The sequence below is a fragment of the Typopeltis vanoorti genome, chromosome 15 (assembly GCF_054136105.1).
Source record: "Typopeltis vanoorti isolate ZY-2024b chromosome 15, IOZ_Tvanoo_1.0, whole genome shotgun sequence".
Lineage (NCBI taxonomy): Eukaryota > Metazoa > Arthropoda > Arachnida > Uropygi > Thelyphonidae > Typopeltis > Typopeltis vanoorti.
Genome location: NC_143563.1, coordinates 76846257 through 76870571, shown reverse-complemented (window position 1 = coordinate 76870571; position 24315 = coordinate 76846257). Strand labels below are relative to the sequence as shown.

Below are 24315 nucleotides of genomic sequence, written 5' to 3'. Positions count from 1 at the left end.
ATGAACTCACTATTTGGATAACTGGCATGCAGATAGTCATGCTTCATGGAAGAGGAAAGTGAAGAGATAAGAGTGTTTTTTTTTGGAGTTAGGAGAGACTGATAAATACAGCAGATAATGTTACTAAATGGGACAAGGAAACTTTGAGCCAGAGGAGATCAAAAGCTTGGGGATTCTAAATTAGCCATTCTCTGGCATGCAGTGTCAGATCTCACAAAGGCACAGGTGCTATCCTTGTGGCAAAAGGAATCATAAACTACTGTCTGACCACAGATCCGAGATCCTCAATTGGCTCAGTGCCAAGAAGAGTCAATTCATGCTGAAGGGGAGAAATGAATAAGGTGATGTACGAATTCGTTACCAACACGCGAAATCACGTGCATAAACATAAAATTTTCAAACTGTTACACAAGCAAAATAGTTGCCATTTGAAAAACTTCAATGTTTATAAAAGAAAAGTTAATTTTCCGACGTGTAATAATAAACAATTCATCCCACAAGATGGATTGATTACCCTATTATCGGAATGAATTCTCTTTCTTCTGACATGCGGAGAAGTGTTGAAGGGTCTTGCATCTGTGGACATACAGTATGTAATTTGAACATTGAAGGGAGACAGTAATGAATTGTAGCTGCATTTTGGATTTCTGTTAGTAGAATGTCTTGTCTAGGAAGTGATGGCAAATGTCATTTATATGTGTGTATGCTATGGATATGAAAGTGATTTTGTTGTGGAGATTCTTGCATGTTGTGCTTATCTGTCATTTTTGTTGGGGTTGGTTTCTGAGGGAGATTTATTTTAATCATGGTGTCACTGTTAGTGTTTGTTTCATTTTTATATTATGTTTATGTTTCATATGTTTAGGTTCATTTATGGTTAGATGGAAGAATAGAATGGGATCATGTAGTGACAGGAAATACTCTTGGACATTATACAGAGAGTGACTAGTCTCCTTACCATAATGTGGTCTCAATAGTACCTCCCACATACAACTACTTAGATTCCCTGTTCAGACACAACCTGGAAGAATATGTGGCAGTAGGATTATGCCCTAGTTGATTGGAAAATCTCCTGTCATGTTACTCACAGGTTCAGCCTCAATGCTGTCTGGTGGCCAGCCTGTATCACCACCATTATTACCGATAATGGTGGTGATACAGGCTGGTTGGTATCCATACAATGTGAGTGATACCATTAATGGTATCACTCACATTGTATGGAGAAGGAAGGACAGAAACCACAACCTCTGGTGACCAAATATGGTATTCACCACTTCAGGCCTCTGATAAGATCTTAAAGAAACACAACCTACCTTTGCACAACTTTCAAGCCCCACTTAAAACTAGCTACCCTTATCTATTCAACTGAAGACTAATTCCCTCCTCTCAGTTCCTGGTGTATATAGATTTCCTCCTTGTTCCTGCAAGTTGACCTACTATGAGCAGACAGGAAAATCAATCACCATCCACATGGAAGAATATAAAAAAATACATCTGTAGCCACGACAATGGTCAGTCAGGCCTTGCAGACCATGCTTTGGATATGGCTCATAGAATCAGTTGCAAAGACCACCATGCTCCATTGCAGTAAATTTAGAATAGAAAGCCATTTAGAATCTGCTGCTGCTGCTCTCAAAAACCAAACTAATTTGAATAAATATGACTGCATGAAACTTCTTAAAATTTGGAGAACATTAATACCCCATTCCTAGTTAGGACTAGTCTTCGTCCATATGTTTCACTTAGTTTTTAAACACACACACATACATATATTCACCTGAGAATTCAATTTACCTTAGAAGAGGGGGAAAAAAATCAACTAGCCTTTATGATATTTTAATTCTTTGTCAACCAGATGGTAGTTTAAAATTTTCAGTTTTTAGGAAAGAATGCAACTTCTCATCATTATCCCAGTTAAAGATTGAATTATATGAAATCTCTTTTATGAAAAATGGCTTTAATGAATTCTTTATCAAGAAAGCCTTTAACTTTAGGCCAACAGTCTCTAGATCTCCTGAAGATATTACCCAGATTCCACTCCCATATATTAAAGGAATTTCTGAATATATTGTTAAAGGTCTGATACCTCTTATTGCAGTATTCTGATGTCTACCTTCCTTCTTCTCACCTAAAGACAAGCTTTTTCCACTTCCTGTTGTCTACCAGAATCCCTCCTTGGGTGATTTATGTTATTTGGACAGTCTGGCAGATCTGTAGCCATTCATCTTGAACATAAATCTTATATCTACTATCTTGTATCCGAACAGTCTGGCCTAGCAGAACATAGTATGAATTTACTGACTGCTGTAGTGGCACTTTTAAAAATGTATTCTTTTATTGTAATTTATTTTGTGTTCCATTGTTGTTATTGTACTGAAAATTCCCTTGATACTTAGGTGAATATTTTAAAGCTAATCAATTTATTTTATATAAGTTTAAGTTTCAATCTTTAATATATTCAAAATACTTAAGAGTTTGTTGCAAGAAGACCATCACAGTTATGCCACTGACACCAGGATATATGAAATCAAGTCATTCTAATTTAATAGGGTTCACAGTAATTGATAAATTTTTTTTTCAGTTATTCTGCATTCCACCAAAGAAAATGCCCTTAAATGTAAGGTAATGTGATGTGCCATTGTAATTTGTTTCTGGAGAAGGCATTCTTATAAATGCATTTTCTGTTATTTATTTTATTAAAGATGATTTTAAAATGTGCTTATAGTACATTGCAGTTTTCAGAAAGTTTTCTCTTCTTCTTTTTTCAGAAAACCATGCCTCCAAAACAATTGAGCTGTAAAAATTGTAACAAGAAATTTACTAGCAAAGTAAAGTTACAGGCACATTTGAAAACACATCAGCGTTTGCAGACAGAAAATAAGAAAGAAAAACAAAGCAAAACATGTAAGGTATGTGGAAGAAAATTTACAACATCAGGTGCACACAAAAGACATGAAAATGCTTGTAAGAACTCAAAGGTATGTACGCATTAACAATTAATATTTTTTTTATAGAATGTAGTAATTGCACTGGTCAACAAAGATCAAAACAGGTGGAGTCTATGTACTTTAAGAAGTAGAATTTAAAATTGAAACTTTTAAGTACTGTAGTCCCCCCCCCCCACTTATCCGTGGTTTCAGTTATCCATGGTCAACCCCAGTCTGAAAATATTAAATGGAAAATTCCAGAAATAAATAATTTATAATTACATTGCCAAAGTGGATATTAAAGATCGAGCATTATTTCAAAGCCGAATATTTGTAGAAACTATGAAACTTTCGTAAGTTTACCTGAGAGCTTACAAGAATACAATCCTTGGCATCCCTGAGTTACCTTAGCTACTTAAGTCAAGTAGGTAGTGCAACTCAGGGATGCCGAGGATTGTATTATCATAAGCTCTCAGGTCAACTTAGGAAACTTTCATAGTTTCTGAAAACATTTGACTTTGAAATAATGTTGGATCTAATAGCCACTTTGCCTGTGTAAATTTACATCACCAAAATGAAGCTGTATGGCTCTTTCTTTTAGTAATAGACAATTTGGCTGATACCAGAGGTAGTCCAACACCAGGGCAACTCATTGCAAAGGTGGAAAAAGCTACACGCAATTCAAAACTACTTAGAACGGCGCTGAATTCGAATATCAGGAATTCCGTGCCGTTCTGAGTAGTTCTCGGTTATCATATCAACTGTTGCAGTATTGCAGTGCTTATGTTCAAGTAACCCTTATTTTACTTAATAATAGCCCCTAAAGCGCAAGAGCAGTGATGCTGGCAATTCGGATATGCCAAAGAGCTTAAAAAAAATGTGTGCTGAGGTTACTAAGATTCCATTCACATTGATATAACTTTTATTTATTTATTCGTATGGAGTTTCCTCCCTTTTTCTCCCCCATCCCTATTGGGGCAAGTTAAGCCCCCTCATGGGGGGTTTAAGTATTTATGGCTGTAGATCCGTGTATGTTCACGGGGCTGGTTTGCCTGCTTACTGGATGAAAAACTCCAGATAAACTGTCAGAAAAAACCCTATTGCCCGTGCCCAAGACCGGCTAACTTGGCTATGGCTGAGGAAGATCTTTAAATTCCTCACGTCTTTGACAGGAATCGAACCTGGGACACTCCTTCCCCAGTCATATGGTTGCGAAGTGCACAGCCACTAGGCTAGCCACGCAGACTTATTGCAGTATGTTGTTAGAATTGTTCTGTTTTCTTATTAGTTATTGTTGTTAATCTCTTACTGTGTCTAATTTATAAATTCAATTTTATCATAGATATGTATATACAGGCAGCCCTCGGTTTATGCTGATTCACAATAATGCTGGTTGCCTGCGTGTGCTTTCTTACTATAGTGTGGTTGACTGAGAAACGATGCTAGCAGGCACGCTAGTGTTTGAGTGTTTACCGAGCTACTACGATGTACAGTGGAACCTCAGTTGTCGAACACCTCTGTTCTCGAACAATTCGGTTTCCGAAATGACAGAACAAAAAAAACGCCCCGGTTTTTGACCAGAATTTCGGTTCCGGAACAGGCAAACGGCAACTACATGCTCCCCGTGCTGAGATGTAAGGCGGGAAAGTGTCAGTTACGCGGCAGCCTTCATTCAGTACAGGCACCTGCTCGAATTTGCAGTGAGTTTTCGTGATTTTTTTTTTTTTCCATAAATTATTATTAATTAAGTCACCATGGGACTGCAGAAGGATGGTGATAGCAGCAAAGGGAAAAGAAAAGTTGTTAGAACCACGATAGAGATGAAAAAAGAAATTGTATCCAAACAAGAAAATGACATTCGTGTCTCGGATTTGCTATGCAGGTTCGGTATGGCGAAATCAACGATCTGTACAATACTCAAAAATAAAGAGGTGATCAATTTTCGTCTATATTTGATCTATTTATTGTGTTTATTCTTTTTATGTAAGATTTTATGCATTTTCATTATGTTTGTATATGATCTAATGCATTAAGTACTGTTGTAAAGGTTTAAATAAACAATCATCTGGGGTTCGGGAATGGATTAATCCATTTTACATTAATTCTTATGGGAAAATGGTTTCAGTTTTCGAACAATTCGGTTTCCGAACAGCCTTCGGGAACGAATTAAGTTCGACAACCAAGGTTCCACTGTATATGTATCAAACCAAGTTTTAATGTTGATTCTACCGAATTGTTCTATTTAATTTTTTTTACGTACATATATATTTAAATTGATAAAGTATGCAATTGCATACCATGTCTGATAAAAGAAGTGCAGAAAAGTTAGCAGAAGTTGTTAAGAAAGTGGAAATCAATCGCACTTGAAAAGAAGATGGAGGTGATTCGAAGAATGGAAGATAGGCAGACACGTCCTGATGTCTGTAGAAGTATGAACTTACCTCCATCGACTGTTACTACAATTATGAAAAATGTAGATAAAATAAAACTGTCTGTGCAATAATCTACGGCAGCACTAAATGCAAAACATGTATGTTATAGCAGGGGTAAACTTCATGAAAAAATGGAAAAATTATTATCATTATGGGTGATGACTTGAATCAGAAAAACATTCCTCTGATGCAGGCTGTTATAACTGAGAAAGCAAAACAATTTTTGAGGATCTTAAAAAGACAGATGGAGGTGAAGAAACATTTTTTTACGAAGCAAAGGGTGGTTCATGAGATTTAAGTCTCGGAGTAAGTGCCAGAGTGTCAAATTATGTGGTGAGGCGGTAAGTGCAGATGTTCTGACAACGGCTGCTTTTCCTAAAGAATTTCAAGACTGTGTAGAACAAGGATGTTATCCTCCTGATCTCATTTTTAATGTTGATGAGACTGGGCTCTACTGGAAAAAATTTGCCATCACGCACCTTCATTTCCTGTGAAGAATGTTCCGCTCCAGGTTTTAAAGCTGCAAAAGATAGACTTACGATTTTGTTGGGTGCAAATGTGTCCGGAACTTTGAAGCTTAAACCAATGTTGATGTACCATTCACAGATACCACGCACCTTCAAGGGTCTAAAAGCCATGTTGCCAGTCTATTGGAAATGGAAGGAAAGCTTGGGTTTCACAAGACATTTTTATAGATTGGTACACAAATTATTTTTGTCCTACCATGCTTCGCTTCTGTAAAGAAAATGATTTGCCAGCCAAGGCATTGCTCCTCTTGGATAATGCCCCTGGACATCCTCAAAAATCTTGCTGAAGTAAGAACACCATGGGATGTCAAGGTTGTTTACATGCCCCCAAACACAACATTGCTTTTACAACCGATGGATCAGGGGATTATATCAATCTTCAAAGCCTGTTGCCTCCATATAACATTTATAGAAATGGTAAGAGTCTTGGACACTTTAGGAAAAACTATTAAAGACTATTGGCGGTCATTCGATATTTTAAAGGCATTAACAACATCGAGGCAGCTTGGAACGACATGTCAGCAAAGCGTTTAAAAGGAGCATGGCAAAAACTTCTTCCAGCATTTATGATGACTTCAAGGAATTAGAGCAAGAGGAGAATGTTATTGAAGATGTTACCAAGCTTGCGCGAGAGGTGGGATTGTACAATATTACAGCTGAAGATGTGACAGAAGTCTTAGAGAGCCATGATAAACCGCTTTCCAATGAAGACTTAAAAGAATTAGTCGGACAATTAAGTCAACATCCAAAGGAGGAGAAAGAAAACGAAGAAGGTCCTCTGAGAGATATGAAAACGGCCGATTTACAGCATATCCTTGCAAGCATAGAGACATTGACTGATGAACTCTGCAAAATGGACAACGATTGGGAACGGAGTGCGAACGTAAAAAGGAGTGTAATCGCATCTATTCGACCTCGCACTGAACTCCTTAAAGAAAGAAAGAAAAAGAAAATCTAGGCAGTTAACACTGGATACTTTTTTTAAAAAAATGCAGGTGATCCGAAACCAGGAACTTCAACATAGAAATATGTAATGTCTTTTCGAAGTTTCATATTTTTTGTATATGATTTTGTTTTGTTTTCGTTATTAATAATTTTATTTGAACAAATATATATGTATGTATTATCAAAGCTTTAATACATACATATTAAGAAGTTACCATCAAAGAAATAATGTTACACATACTTCATGTGCATATTTTTTGACCGTGCGGAACATAACTTCATACCTCCCATTAAAATTAGGTTCATTTTATGCCGATTCGGTTTGCACCCGTTTTTTCAGGAACAGAACTGAGGCATAAACCAAGGGCAGCCTGTATAGGAAAAAACCTGGTATATATAAGGTTCAGCACTATCTGCTGCAGTTTCAGGTATCCATGGGGTATCTTGGAACGTATCCCCCCCCCCTGCAAATAAGGGGGACTACTATATTGGCAAGTATTCACGCATAGCTCATTGTACCATGCTTTAAATGCATTCATTGTCTCCACACTTGTCACACACTCTGTCAGTGTATTCTAATTACGTACCACTCTCCATAGGAAAAAAAAAAACACCTTCTCATCTCTCCCCCTCCCTCTTGTTCACTCTCTCCTTATACAGTTTCCAGGGATGGTCTCTTGTTCTCCTCTGTCTTCCCCATTCTGTGAAAAATCTCATCCACATTAATTTGGTAGTCCAAAATAAACTTTACAAGAAATTATATTTTCAGTTGGTTCTTTATCAAAGTGTAAGCATAGTTTGTGTGATGTATCTTCATGACTAATCATGAAGATATTTCATGCACAGATTAAACAAGAATTTAATTTTCTTGGCAAGTTAAGTTGCAACCAAGTGAAAAAAAAAGTCACTACTGGTAATAATCCCTTACCAATTCATATGTCTCAATCATATCCCATCACCTAGATAGACTATGCAAATTTCATTTCCTAAGTCTTTCTTCATACTCAACATTATCCTTTTGAAAACTAGGTAATGACCAAATCTGTGCAGTAACACATATGCATTCTTACTTCCTTTGAACAACTCAAGGTGTAATGCTTTGATAGTCCACTGGCAGAGTATTGCTCACCAGTTTGGAGCCAAAGTTACCACACAACTCTCTTGGACATGCAACTCAACATAACAATGAAACCATTTCTTATCCCTAAGGTCCCTCTCCTGCAGTTGCCTATCCTTTTCCACATTATTTCTGCAAACTTCAGAAGAGAAGAAGTTACCATCAAATAAATAAATAAAATCAGAAATAACATCAGCCTTCCCATACATCAAGATAATTTACCCACCTCCAGCTTGCCGCTTTATCTCCACACTTCCTATCTAGCTCATGGAAACATGAGATAATGGCCCTCATGACTGGTGGAGAAGATTCTGGAATGAACTACAAACTACAAATAAGAACTTAATCACAGACACAACTGTCAAACCTCCAGGTTTTAATCTGCCTTGACATCTCTGGGACCAGCTAAACAGATTTAGGAGTAGACAAGTCACTGTGCCCACTAATTACATCTGTGAGGAATTTCACATTCACCCTTTACATATGTGTATGGTGCTGTGCATACTGTGCATCATATCACTAATGACTGCTCCACACACACTCTTTCCCTGGAGGTGATTAATTGATTGATGGTTTATTAGCAAGGACCACAAAAGTTACAGCAGTACAGAAAGTAATAATTAGTAATAAAGCAATAAATTAGTGAATATTATGTACCATACAAAAAGCAAATTAAAAATATATATACATAAGGCAATTTAGTATCTACACAAAAATATAATTCATAATGAAATCTACTTAAATAAATTAAATTAATTCTTTGTAAAAAGTTTAAAAACATTATGCAATTTGTCCGAGTGAAGTGCTGGCATTCCACCAGAATATGGCAGATGGTGAGGCATTGTGTTGCATTTTTCACACATTGTGGTGGTTTCCCCCATGAGTCCTCATTAAATAAGACTGTGTAAGATGACTGTGACCTAATCATAGCAGTGTACACAGTTCTTTTCTGCTGAAACCTTAACCCATTACTAAGAGCCCATGAAGAAATGTGATTAATTGCCTGTTCAAGTTGACTTTCAGTTACCCTTATATTGCAGGAGTGATGGTAAATTGTGAAGCTGTTCAGTGATTGAGTTCACTTGAATAGCAAAGAGGGTAACACTTAAGAGAGAGAGCCTTGAGGAATCCTTTTCTTGATGATATGGCTGAGATAATGTGCTTCACATAGCAAGAATAACTTCTCTTCTGTTTCTATATTGATTACACTGTCAGTGCTGAATTTCAGGCTTGCAATTTGTAAGTGCTGCCTGCCATGAAGACTGTCATTGGTTAAATAGCTTTGATCTTTTAAGCTGTCTGAAGTCTGTATATGGCACTTTCAAACAGTATGTGGAAAAAGTATGAGCTGGTCTAGTATATATGCAATCTCGTTTCCTTTAAGGGTCTTGATTCATACAACAGTTGTAAAACTTCACAAAGCATACTGGATGTCGATTATACACAGGAAATGAGGTGGCTTGTAAAGAACTCAGTGAGTGTATAAACACACTTTTGGTAGCATTTTTTCTTTTATTTGCACAAGTACAAGCTGAATGGCATGTAACTCTTCTGTATCATCATCATGCATATCAAGGATTTAGGCCTAGCGTGGTCTGTTCCAGCCTTAGAAGTCATCGTTTAAGAGGACATCCTGGTTTTTTTTCCCCTACTGACTTGTACTTTAAGGCTTGTTTTGGTAATCTTTCTATTTTCATTCTTTGAACATGCTCCATCCATTTATGTTTATATTTTTTAATTTTTTCTATTACTGATTCTTGGTTTAATTCTTTTATAATTTCTTCGTTTCTTTTGTGATCAAACAGAGTATACTTTGCAGTTTTTCTCATAAACTTCATTTCTGCTGTTATTAATCTTTGTTTGTCTTTTTGTTTTATTGTCCAGATTTCACTTCCATACAATAAGACTGGTAGGGCTAATGTATTGTATACTTTTAGTCTGGTTGTTTTTGAACCAGGTTTGGTTTAAATATAGAGTTAATTACACCTGTTATTTTTAAATATTTTGCAATTTTTACATTTATATCTTTTTTCATTTTCATATATGATCATGCATCCTAGGTAGTTAAATGAATTCATCTGTTCTAAGTTCTTGTTATCTATTACTATCTTAGTTCTTGCTGGATCTTGTCCTTTAAAGGCCATAGTTTTTGATTTTTCTGTTGATATTATCATCATCAAATTCTTGCCATGTACCCTCAAGGGATGTACAGGATATGATAGTACTACATGAAAAATTTACATCATTACTAACTTCCTATCAATTTTCCTCCAAATCAGTCTGTTACTTCTCAAGACTCCAACATTACCAGATCTTATATTTCTATCGTCTAAGGTGCTTTATACCGTATCAATCCACCTATATCTTGGTCTTCCTCTGGGTCGTTTTCCTGCCAACTTGGCAGAGAACACGTTTTGCTAATCTTTTCTCGCCCATTCTGTTTAACCACCTGAGATTAGCTCTGCTAACGCATTCCTGGATGCTGACAATGTCAAGTTCTTTTCTAATATTCTCGTTTTTAATATGATATTGCCATTGATGCCATCTATTCACACCTCTAATCTTTCCCAGGACTCTCATATCTGCCGTCTCTAGTCTTTGGTCAAGTGTTTTACTTCTGACCCAGCTCTCAGATCCATAAGTTAAAACTGGTTTGAACACTGTCTTGTATACTGCTAATTTAGTGTTCTGACTAATTTCTCTCTTATTCCATATGAATTTATTCAATTGACTTCCTACCATACCAGCTTTGTTGATTCTGTTGTCTATTTCCATATTTAATTTACCATCTTCACTAAAATACGTACCTAAGTAGCTGAAATGTTTTACTTATTCCACAGGTTCTCCATTCACAACACAGTTGACATTTTCAATGATTCTGCCTATTTTCATTGTCTTTGTCTTTTTCTTGCTGACCATCATACCATATCTATTACAACAGTTATTCAATTTAGTCAGAGAATCTTGCAGACTTGTAGCAGATTTTAGAAGTATAACAACTTCCGCATAAAGCAAAGAGCTGACATTAACATCTCCAATTTTGATATCATGTTTAATACTACTTTCCTTCATAATGTGATCCATATAGATAATGAATAATAGAGGGGATAATGTACATCCTTGTCTCACACCAGATTTAACATTAAGCCATCTTCCTGTACTTCCTTCAATTCTAACTGCTGACTTACAACTCAAATAAAGACTAAGTATTGCTTGATATAATGCCCCATTACCACCATATAACTGTAGAGTATTGAATAGCTTCTCTCTTGGCACCTTGTCATATACCTTTTCCAAATCGACAAAACTTAAATACAGATCTTTGTTATATTCCCATGATTTCTCCACTATTTGACCTGAATCCAACATGTTCTTCACCAAGCTTTTCTTCCACAATTCTTCTCAACCGTTTCTCAAGTATGCTTGCATATATCTTACCAGGAACACTCAATAGGGATATACCTCTGTAATTCTCACATTCAGTTTTATTTCCCTTTTTATATATGGGTACTATGAGAGCTCTACTCCAATCATTGGGAATTCGTCCCTCTCTCCAGGATTTCTGAACTATGCAGTGCAGCCACTGTAAGACTTTTATACCACCATACTTCAGCATTTCTGGTCGAATATCATGTACTCCTGCTGCCTTTCCACATTTCAAGCCTTTGATGGCTTTTTCTACTTCAAGTATGGATATGTATTCCTGACTGCATGCCTGGTCAGTGTTATTTTATCACTGTGCTGTCATCACTGCTTCTTTCATTTAGCAAATTTTCAAAGTAATTACTCCATACTTCAAGGATATCTTTTTCTTCCGTTTTCATGTCACCTTTACCATCTCTAACTCCTTTTACAGCACTCTTTCCTCCATTCCTAAGCTTCTTCAACAACCTCCAGAATATTTTGCTACCTTCTTGATATTTATTTTCTATGTTCTTATCAAAGTCCTTCCATGACTTTTGTTTAGATTTCTTACATTTATCTCTGTATTCCTCAAGAGCACAAGCTGACTTATTTGTCAGGAACTTTTGATATGCTTACTTCTTTACCTTCACTGTCTTTTTAACTTTCTGTGTCCACCATGGAGTTTTAATTTTTCTATCCTTGCAGACAACTTCACCACATGCTTCTCTGGCTGAATCAATCAGGGTTTTTCTTCAAGGCTTGCCACTGAATCTCCAAGGTTTGGTTCCTGTTCTCAAACTCTTTCATTTTTCCTTCAATAATCTTTGTGTATTTTAGTCTACAGTTCACATCTGAGAGCTGCTCAACTTTTATTCGCTTTAAAACTTTCTTACATGTCATTATTTTCAATATGAAATTCAATTTTATCCTGCTCAAGACTAAATAGTGATCACTTCCAATTTCAAATCCTCTGTATACTCTGGTATCCTGCACCAAGGAGAAAACATCACTATCAACAATAACATAGTCAATGAGCTTTTTCTTATTCCTTGCCTCTTCTCTCCATGTGAATTTGTGCACATTTTTATGTTGGAACATGGTGTTAGTAATAACCAGTCCACGTCCTGAGCAGAAATCCAACATTATTTGCCATTATTATTAGCTTTGCTCTTTTCTCCAAATTTTCCCAAAACATTTTTGTATGTCTGACAATCACTTCCTACTCTGGTATTTAGATCCCCAACAAGGACCAACTTTTCCTTTTTCATTGTGCCTGTAGCTTTCTCTAGAGCCTCAAAAAATTCCTCCACTTCTACCTTAGTAGAACCTTCTATGGGACCATAGGCACAAATAAGTCTCATTGTCCAGTTCCCCATTCTCATATTTGCCCAAATCACTCTACTTGACACTGCGTGCCATTCAAGAAGATGAGCCTCGTATTTTGTGTTGAATACTATGGCTACTCCTTCTTTTCCTTGATTGTCATTGCCTGAATATAACATTTTGTATTTATTGCTCAGAAAGTTCTCACCAGCTTTTGTCTTTTTTGTTTCAGTCACCCCTATTATGTCGATCTGGTACTTATCTAATTCCTCAGCTAGCTCCATTTCTTTGCCATTCAGGCTTCTTACGTTGATAGTACCGATCTTTAACTCTGGTGATGTTGAGTTGGGGTGTGTTTTCAGATTTGTTCCAGTAGCTGACTTTTCCCTGTTCGCCCTGGTTCCCTGGCGAAAACAACGGGGGATCTTGTTTAACCGGGAGACACCCCAGCCGGCATGAAATTTTGTCATGTTGTACCATCATTTTGTATTTTGGTTTAACCAATAGGAATACAATTTGGTCGGCTAAATCCCAAATTGCCAGCCCATCCTCATTCGTTCAGTATCCAGGTTGATACACAACAGGGTGCACCACGAGAAGGTGAGGATTGGACATTAGGTCAGAAGCCCTGGTCGGTTCGCCACATTCCTTTAAATGCTATGTGGAGGTCTCCTCTCAGGTATACAGCTTAGCTTTCTGTAAGTTATCTTCAGAATTTGTAATTATTATTTGGTCGTTGGCAAAAAGGAGAGTGTTTAAGTTCACAGTAGGAGAAAGTTTAATACGTTGATGGAAATTTTTATGCCATTTTATTATTATTTCATTTAGGTAAATATTAAAAAGAGTTGCTGAGAGGGGGACATCACTGACAGACCCCTTGGTTTCTCTCTCTCTCTCGTATATGATAGCTCATGATTTAAACTTACTGCAATTAAGTGGGATATAGGAATGTTAGGAAATACCACAACACAACCAACAGAGGTCTCAGATCTTGAACCATTAGTATAAATGGGCAATAAATCAGAGTGGGATGCTCTGTGTATTAAACAATTGCAGATAGATAGGTGATGGATTATGAGACTTCTGTAATTGACAAAGTGAGAGGTTAGAGGATGGAGTGCAAACCTGCAATGGATGAATGCTGTTTATGTTTGGTGCAGGTAATGTTGTCAATATTCATGCCAATAGCTTCCATAATCTCTTTGTTATGCATACCAGAGGAACATGTGGCAGTTTGACATGTAATATTTAGCTTCCCAATGCAGAGAAAAGGTGCTAGTCCACATACGATGCTCTGGAAAGACTCTATTTTTAGGGCTTAAGAGACAAATGTTTTTGTTTAAGTAGTAAAGAAGGTTCATTTGCTTCAACATAAAGACTTTGAATGGACAATGTGCAAAAAGCACCCATAGCTATTTGTATATCTTGATGATGGATAGGATCCAAGTATTGGAGCATGCTCTCTCTTGCAGAACTGTACACCTTGGATCCATAATCAGGCTTTGAACGTACAAGTGCACAGTAAATGCATAGCATGAATATTGATCCACACCCCCATTCTGTAGAGCATAGGTGGCCAACAGCAGGCCCACAGGCCGCATGCGGCCCGTAACGTGATTTTGTGCGGCCCGCGACAGGATAAAAACTATATTAAATTATATGTATTACAAATTTAACTATTAATTTCGACCGCAGATTTTCTGATTAATATACTAGTTATATTCATTATTTCTGATGAGGGAAACACTCTATATTCTGAACACGGAATCAAAATTGCTTTCAAAAGATTACTCAATTTATAAAATCTACTGCTTCTCTGTGCGAGTTGTAGTAGTGGTAGTGGTAGATTTCTATGCGCTAGAGTAATGCATCATTGAAAGTCACTTGCTCTGATCTGTTTACAGTGATCAGTTTCAATACATATAACTATCGCCTTGAAGAAATGCAGAGTTTGTTTTTATTTAAGTTCTGTCTAAAAGTGTGCAGCCCATGATGCTACCACACATCATATATTGGCCCTCGTATAGAATGGTGTTGGCCACGCCTGCTGTAGAGGATAGAGTGTGAAGGATATTCAGTGCATATTTGGAAAGTCCCGAGTTCTTGGGACTTATCTTTGACAGGAAGCTAACATTTCTTACATCATCATCATCATCATCATCATCAAATTCCTGCCATGTACCCTCAAGGGGTGTACAGGATATGACAGTACTACATGAAAAAATTACATCATTACTAACTTCCTATCTACAATTTTCCTCCAAATCAGTCTGTTACTTGTCAAGACTCCAACATTATCAGATCTTATATTTCTATCGTCTAAGGCACTTTGTACCGTATCAATCCACCTATATCTTGGTCTTCCTCTGGGTCGTTTTCCTGCCAACCTGGCAGAGAACACTTGTTTTGCTAATCTTTCCTCTCCCATTCTATTTAAGTGACCATACCATCTGAGATTAGCTCTGCTAACGCATTCCTGGATGCTGACAATGTCAAGTTCTTTCCTAATATCCTCATTTTTAATATGATATTGCCATTGATGCCATCTGTTCACGCCTCTAATCTTTCTCAGGACTCTCATATCTGCGGTCTCTAGTCTTTGGTCAAGTGTTTTACTTCTGACCCAGCTCTCAGATCCATAAGTTAAAATTGGTTTGAACACAGTTTTGTATACAGCTAATTTAGTGTTCCGACTAATTTCTTTCTTATTCCATATGAATTTATTCAATTGACTTCCCACGATACCAGCTTTGCTGATTCTGTTGTCTATTTCTATATTTAGTTTACCATCTTCAGTAAAAATTGTGCCCAAGTAGCTAAAATGTTTTACTTGTTCCACAGGTTCTCCATTCACAACACAGTTGACATTTTCAATGATTCTGCCTATTTTCATTGTCTTTGTCTTTTTATTGCTAACCTTCATACCATATCTATTACAACAGCTATTCAATTTAGTCAGAGAATCTTGCAGACTTGTAGCGGATTTATTTAGAAGTATAACATCATCCGCATAAAGCAAAGAGCTGACATTAACATCTCCAATTTTGATATCAGGTTTAATACCACATTCCTTCATAATGTGATCCATATAGATAATGAATAACAGAGGGGATAATGTACATCCTTGTCTCACACCAGATTTAACATTAAACCATCTTCCTGTACTTCCTTCAATTCTAACTGCTGACTCACAACTCAAATACAGACTAAGTATTGCTTGATATAATGCCCCATTGACACCATATAACTGCAGCGTATTGAATAGCTTCTCTCTTGGCACCTTGTCATATGCCTTTTCCAAATCAACAAAACTTAAATACAGATCTTTGTTATATTCCCATGCTTTCTCGACTATTTGTCGTAAAGTGAAGATCTGATCCTGACAGCCTCTATTTGGCCTGAATCCAGCTTGTTCTTCACCAAGCTTTTCTTCCACAATTCTTCTCAACCGTTTCTCAAGTATACTTGCATAGATCTTGCCAGGAACACTCAGTAGGGAAATACCTCTGTAATTCTCACATTCAGTTTTATTTCCCTTTTTATATATGGGTACTATGAGAGCTCTACTCCAATCATCAGGAATTCGTCCCTCTGTCCAGGCTTTCTGAACTATGCAGTGCAGCCACTGTAAGACTCTTATACCACCATACTTCAGCATTTCTGGTCGAATATCATCTACTCCTGCTGCCTTTCCACATTTCAAGCCTTTGATGGCTTTTTCTACTTCAAGTATGGATATGTATTCCTGACTGCATGCCTGGTCAGTGTTTTTTATCACTGTGCTGTCATCACTGCTTGTTTCATTTAGCAGTTTTTCAAAGTAATTACTCCATACTTCAAGGATATCTTTTTCTCCTGTTTTCATTTCACCTTTATCATCTCTAATTCCTTTTACAGCACTCTTTCCTCCATTCCTAAGCTTCTTCAACAACCTCCAGAATATTTTGCCACCTTCTTGATATTTATTTTCTATATTCTTGCCAAAGTCCTCCCATGACTTTTGTTTAGCTAGTTTTACACACTGTTTAGCTTTCTTACATTTGTCTCTGTATTCTGTAAGAGTAAAAGCTGACTTATTTGCCAGGAACTTTTGATATGCTTTCTTCTTTTCCTTCACTGCCTCTTTAACTTCCTGTGTCCACCAGGGAGTTCTGATTTTTTTATCTTTGCACACAACCTCACCACATGCCTCTCTGGCAGAATCAATCAATGTTTCCTTCAGAGTTTGCCACTGAATCTCCAAGGTTTGATTCCTGTTCTCAAACTCTTTCATTTTCTTTTCAATAATATTTCTGTATTTTAGTCTACAGTTTACATCTGAGAGCTGCTCAACTTTTATTCGCTTTAAAACTTTCTTACATGTTATTCTTTTCAATATGAAATTCAATTTTATCCTGCTCAAGACTAAATAGTGATCACTTCCAATTTCAAATCCTCTGTACACTCTGGTGTCCTGCACCAGGGAGAAAACATCACTATCAACAATAACATAGTCAATGAGACTTTTCTTATTCCTAGCCTCTTCTCTCCATGTGAATTTGTGCACATTTTTATGTTGGAACATGGTGTTAGTAATAACCAGTCCATGTCCTGAGCAGAAATCCAACAGATATTTGCCATTATTATTAGCTTTGCTCTTTTCTCCAAATTTTCCCAAAATATTTTTGTATGTCTCACAATCATTTCCTACTCTACTATTTAGATCCCCAACAAGGACCAACTTTTCCTTTTTCATTGTGTCAGTTGCTTTTTCTAAAGCCTCAAAAAATTCCTCCACTTCTACCTTAGTAGAGCCTTCTGTGGGACCATAGGCACAAATAAGTCTCATTGTCCAGTTCCCCATTCGGATATTTGCCCACATTACTCTACTTGAGACTGACTGCCATTCAAGAAGATTAGCCTCGTATTTTGTGTTGAATACTATGGCTACTCCTTCTTTTCCTTGATTGTTATTGCCTGAATATAACATTTTGTATTTATTGCTCAGAAAGATCTCACCAGTTTTGGTCTTTTTTGTTTCAGTCACCCCTATTATGTCGATCTGGTACTTATCTAATTCCTCAGCTAACTCCATTTCTTTGCCATTCAGGCTTCTTACGTTGATAGTACCGATCTTTAACTCTGGTGATGTTGAGTTGGGGTTTGTTTTCAGATTTGTTCTAGTAGCTGACTTTTCGCTGTTCGCCCTGGTTCCCTGGCAAAAACAACGGGGGCCTTGTTTAACCGGGCGACGCCCCAGCCGGCATGAAATTTTGTCATGTTGTACCATCATTTTTTATTTTGGTTTAACCAATAAGAATACAATTTGGTCGGCTAAATCCCAAATTGCCAGCCCATCCTCGTTCGTTCAGTATCAAAGTAGATACCCAACAGGGTGCACCACGAGAAGGTGAGGATTGGACATTAGGTCAGAAGCCCTGGTCGGTTCTCCGCATTCCTTTAAAGGCTATGTGGAGGTCTCCTCTCAGTTATACAGCTTTGACCCTTAAGCACCCCACATTTCTTACACACATTCCCTAAGTTGACAAATACGTGTAAAGAATGTTAACTTCCTGTCAAAGCTGAGAACTTGGCCGTTGCTACTGGAATCATCATCATCATCATCACCAACAACCATGGGTCCAATGCCCATAGGAGTCTGATGTCATCTTGATATGATTCTTCCATTGCAATCATCCCAAATAGCCACATTTTTATTTTCCTCTCATCGTTCATTCTACATATATGGCCAAAGAGACTTAGTTCCCTTCTGATTATTTTCTGGATCAGGTTTTCTTTTGGTTGTATTCATCTGTAGATTTCCTCATTTCTGGATCCATCTTATTCTCAAGATCTTTCTATAGCACTTGCTCTCAAATGCTAATATCCTCCTTTCAGATTCTCTCAGGTGTAATCAGGCCTCGCATCCATAGAGCATGCTGCTGAAGATACAGATTTATACAATGCGCAGTTTAGTTTACATCTTTATAGCTTAGCTCTTCCATATTTTGTCCATGGCTTTTAAAATAGTTGTTGCTCTGGCTATTCTAATTTTTTTTTTTTTTTTTTTTTTTTTTTTTTTTTTTTTTTTTTTGCGGTCCAAATCATGCATCAAAGTGGCATCTAAGATATGTGAAGTGTTCCACATTTTCCAGTTGAAATCTATCTATGGTAACTCTGTTCAGGAACTCCTGTTGTCCAAATATCATTGGTTTAGTTTTTTCAAAGTTGACATTTAGTCCATATCTTTTTCCTTTTGTGTATAGCGTTTGCATTGTCTGTTCCAGCATTGCTGTGCCTTCTTCAATCAGGATGATGTCATCTGCAAAGCAGAGGTAGTATATTCTCATGCCATTTATTGAAATTGCTCCACCTTCTTCTTTAATCTTATCTAGTATTCTTTCCAGATGTGTGATGAAGATGATTGGTGATATGGGTCCCTTTGTCTTGTGCCTTGACTAGTGGCAAACTAATCTCCGTCGCACCTGCTATCCTGATTTTTGCTTGTGCTTGGCCGTTTATATTTTTCAGCAAGTGGATCAATTTATTGTCCATACCATAGGATTCCAAGACAGCCTATGTTATATTTTAAGAATTTAGATGCTGAATTGAAATGGCAAGAAAAAGATATCAAATGCTTTTTGGAAGTCCACGAAACAGCAGTATATTTTTTTGTTCTTTCTTCGAGCTTTCTCTGCTATTTGTCTTAATGCGAATATTTGTTGCACTTCGATCTTTTCAAAATCTGGCTTGCTTATCAGGAAGATGTGCCTTCAGGTGTTCTGTTAGTATTTTAACAGCACTTTGCCAAGATGACTCATTAATGCAATAGTTCTGTAATTGGTGCATTCTAAAGCACTGCCTTTTTTATGAAGAACAAACAACCAAGACCAATTTTTTCCACTCTTCAGGGGCATACCCTGATCTTCATATTTCATTATATAGCTTATGCATTTCTTTTACAACTGATCCCCCCCCCCCCATATTTTAGCACTTGCCTATTATGTTGTCATCTCCAGGACTCTTGTTGTTCTTGAGATGTTTTATAGCATTATTCACCTCCTCTTTCAAGATGTCATTTTCAAAGATCTCTGCTGGTGGAGAGATTGCTTTTAGTTCTTTGATTACTTCTGTCGCAGTATTATTTAGTTGATTTTTATATAGTTTGCTGCAATATCTTGTCCATCTTTGTATGATTTCAGTCTTGTCGATCAATACTTTACCATCTTCAGTGTCCTCCCCAGAAATTTTTACCAGCCAGGTGGAATGAAGCATTAGCCGGGCGTACAAAAATTTTGAATGAGTTAAGAAAGACTCTTTTTCATAACAAATTAAAATAGTAATTTTATTAGAAATTACTTCAAACAAGGATAATATTTTATATAGTAACTATAACAAACAAGACTAGGATTTTTCTTATTTTCTCATTAAGTAATGAAAAATCTTGTAATGGTCATAGCTTAAAATTCTATACATAATTCTTCTCTCCTTCTTAGAAGCCCAGTTGTCAGCAGCTTTTTCATAATTAAAATGTGTTGGATCTGGTCCTCCAGTGAAATCAGCATCAGATTATTTAGAGTGTTCTGAATGATGCGATTCCTCGTACAGGTTTTTATCCTTTTTAATGCAGAGAAACCCCTTTCACATTCAGCTGTGCTCACACGTATGGCCAGTCCAACAGCAGCTAGTTTTGCTAAATTTGGAAAAGACTCTTTGAGCTCAGATATTGTTACTAATTTCAGCAGTATTTGTCTTGGATCTAGATTTTTGTATGACTGTCCATTAATCATTTTTGATGCAACTGCCCATTCTACTTTAGTATTTTCATAGTTTAAAACTGCAGGACTTCCATTTCTAGAATAATAATCAAAAAGAATCTCAGAAGCCTCACAATGATCATGACTTTCTGCATTGAAACGTCTTGAAAAGCAGGAAATGATTGGCATATCTGGAAATCTTGCTTCTAGGTGTTTTAATAACTGTGCCTATGTATTTATTATATATTGTAGTCTTAAATATAATAACATTATAATCTGAATAATCAATGTGAAGATGCTGATGAAGATTTTGAAAATGACTGCCAGGAGTGTCTTTCAATTCCATGATGGATAGTTTTCTGTCTTCTAAGACTGGCTCTATTTCAGTTAAGTCAACATCTTGCCTTTGCCATGATGTGAAGCTACGAAATTGTATGTTCTGATATATTTACTTAAACCTTCAGCTGTGATATCATTTTGTTCGGTAGCCTCTCTTTCCAATGCAGCTATAACACTCACCATGCATTCTCTTAGAGACTGTATTGCAGAATCATGAGACAGCCATCTAGGTCACTAGCCATTTTAAGTTTAATCTGAGGACTGTTCAGTATATTTTGGATTTGGGTTAAACCAGCCATCCTGATGGAGGAATTTTGAAGAAGAAAAACAATTGCCTTAAGATATCATTAAACATGACTAAATAAGATACTTCAGCAGCTGCTTGGGCAATAGCAAGAGCCAGTCAGTGGTTTACACAATGACAGTTTACCATGAGTCCATCTGTTTGAGCAGTTTTGCAACTCCCTTTTGCTTTCCAATCATGACAGCTACTCCATCAGATCCTAGGCCCACCAGATTACAAGTTTTTAAGCCTAGACTGTCAAGGGTTTCAATTACTTTGTTAGTTATAGTCTCAGCTTTGCCATCAGTGATATTGCAAGTTGATACAAAACTAATCCCGACCTCTTTTCTAAGTTGACAAACATATTTAATGTACACAATCAGCTGTTTTAAAACTGAGATGTCTAGTTTCATCACATAAAACACTGAAATAATCTGCAGAATGTATATTTTTCAGTATTTCAGATCTAATTTCTGATGCTAAAATATTAATCAACTCTTGCATTATTCTTTCTGAGGTATAATATGCATTTTTACCAACGTTAAGATGTTCAAAGTTTTTCAAATATAATGTAGTATGTTGTAATTCATTTCTCGCTAACCAATACATAGATCTTAAAGCTCCCAGAAAAGCATCTCTCTCTGCAAGTTATTCAAAATTGAAATTAATTTTTCAATTTGCCCTGTTCCAGTTTCTTCTCATATGCATTTTTCAATTATATCTGAACAAGAATCAGTGTGTAACTTGCTTTGTTCATGGTCAACCAAGCTTTCTTTTCGAAGTCTTGTGCATGGCATAGTTATCCAAGTCACTTTCTTGTTTGTGGGTCGTCTCTTTCCATATTTCATACATGTAGAACACATCATTCCATTATCTTTCACCACTAACCAATGGAATTTTTAAACCACTCACTGTTAATACCCGATAAGTGGTATTTAGATGCACGTTTTACATTTCAAAGAGACTCTAGAAATCGACGATTCTGATGTTGGTTTGGTGTGTTGGAACGTACTTCCTGGTTTTGAATCCGCCATCTTATTGTAAAGTTGTTCTTAATAAAATCAATTAATTGCTGGTTGATTACTATTCAAAATATGGGGAAATTTATATTTATACTGCGCCACCCTATATTTAGATTAGCCTATGTAAATTAGTAGAATCAATCTTCAATTAATTTAGCAGTCTTATTAATCATATAGGCCGAATTTAATATTTTACACTTAAGGCTCCCGCAAGTTCCAAACTTTTTATGAACGGTGCAATGAAAAAGAATCAGGCACACACAGTATTGAAATTAATAAAACAAAACATTTAATACAAGGTTATACGACAAGTACATAAAATTATAACTCCGAAAATAAGGTAATACAATTAACTTAGTTCTTCAGGTCAAAACATTCACATAGAATCAAACATCATATCTTCAGATACTAAATTCATAGTTCTCCTAATAATAAAAATTGTTCGTAAAGTTCAAAACTTCAGAATTTCTTAGTAAATAAATTTACTAGTATCACTCAGTTGCATTCTATAATTTAACATTTAGTCAGCAAGCACTTATTGAATTATTAATGGCGGCAGTTATTACTTCAAGGGGAATTACTTTTAAGCTTCTGATTTGGCTAAACTCAGCAAAACGCCACAGTAAATGTTAGGATATGCGAGACAGAGTTATCACTTAAATCTTTGCACTGAAATAAAATAAAGTTGGACTGTGCTTACCGGGATTAATCCTTAGCACATCAGATTCAAAGTGAGCACATTTCAAAACTATATTCACTTATTACTTCGAAGCAACACTATTCAAAAGTCTTCACAGAGATAACTGAATTATTATTTATCGCGCTGCTAAAATCTTGACGGACTTGCTATAAGACAGAATAATTATTCCATGTTTACTACTGCATAACAAATTGAGATTTGCATAATCCTTCTTCAAAGCGACAAAGGAATAAGTAATAATTCTAGAACTTAGAGGAATTATTCTGGATTGCCTATTAACCTTCCAGTCTTTTGTTAATCCTATTAAGGCACTAAAATTCCTATTACTGCCACTGCTGACTTTACTCTCAGCTGCCTATAAGTTTTCTCCTCGTCTCCATACTCTACTCAGTGCTTCTCTGTATTCCTGCCCTTGAGTGTCCTTCTTTACTTTCACCTTCCATTTATATACATTCCTTCTTCCCGCCTAAACTTGTTTACTCGTCCAACTCATATTAATTCCTTACTTCCAATTACCTAAGCTCGCACGTTCTATTTTATTTCTGTCTCCATGGCAACGATCAAAACAAAACGTAAACATAAGCATTACATAAGATTATACCTTTACACTCAGTAATGAAATATAATAAAAAATATTACAATTACTTAATTTTTCCTTCACTTTCATTTACAATTATAATAAATAAAACATATGTTACAGTTCACATAAGGCACATAAAAGTTACATACATAAAATATCTTATAATATTATTGAAGGAATATAGCAATAAAATAAATGGTATTTTCTACAAAGTCCTTCCATTATCATGACATATCTTAAAATCATATAATTAAATAATAACTGATAAAATTCAAATCTTAAGCAAAAGACTAACAAATAATATATAACAAGTCTTGCTTAGGATATGGTAGATTATGTTAAATGTGAATTAAGAATAAAAACATACAAAATAATTTCATTCACAGTTTAACAGGTGTCTTCACTACTATGCTTACCGGTTTCATCTTTCTTAAAATAACTTAAGAGTGTGGTTTTCTGACTTAACTTTTTACTCATTATGAGGTAATTTAATAAATACAAAATATCATTGTTATTAAATTAATCAGAACAAATCACTGAATTGTGCACTGACAGAATATCCGAGATACATAATGCGCATTATGTCGAAATTTTACTATTTATAAGTATTAATTACTAGGAATGGGAATTGGTATCACTTGAGACTGACTTCGTAGTCCTCGAGAGTTTCGAGAATTCCACGAGATCACAACTATATTTGATGCACAGGCCTATTTTCTTTTACAAAATAAAATATTAAATACTTGACTCACGGTCTTTGGACAAAAACCATTATTAAGAAAAATAAATGTAGATTTTTAACATTGATTTTTGCCTTCTATTCGAATTTGCTCAATTTTCATAATTTATTTTTTTCAAACATCAAAGTTATGTCTCTTTTGCAAAAGATCTTCTTTGCAACCAATAGTGTTGTATTCAAGATCCCGATTTTTGTCTTCTTCTGCGTACCGATTGGTGTGTATCAAAGTGAATATCCAAA

The 24315-nt window shown here is 36.1% G+C and overlaps 1 protein-coding gene across 1 annotated transcript in view; it reads left to right on the top strand.

Annotated features, from left to right (window-relative positions):
* Positions 1-24315, top strand: part of LOC150098909 (uncharacterized) — a 141894-nt gene that overhangs the window by 79266 nt on the left and 38313 nt on the right. The window contains exon 2 of the mRNA XM_090405774.1: positions 2769-2978. Within this exon, the coding sequence (XP_090261900.1) occupies positions 2775-2978 (204 nt within the window). The 5' untranslated portion in view covers positions 2769-2774. The remainder of the gene's footprint in view (positions 1-2768; positions 2979-24315) is intronic.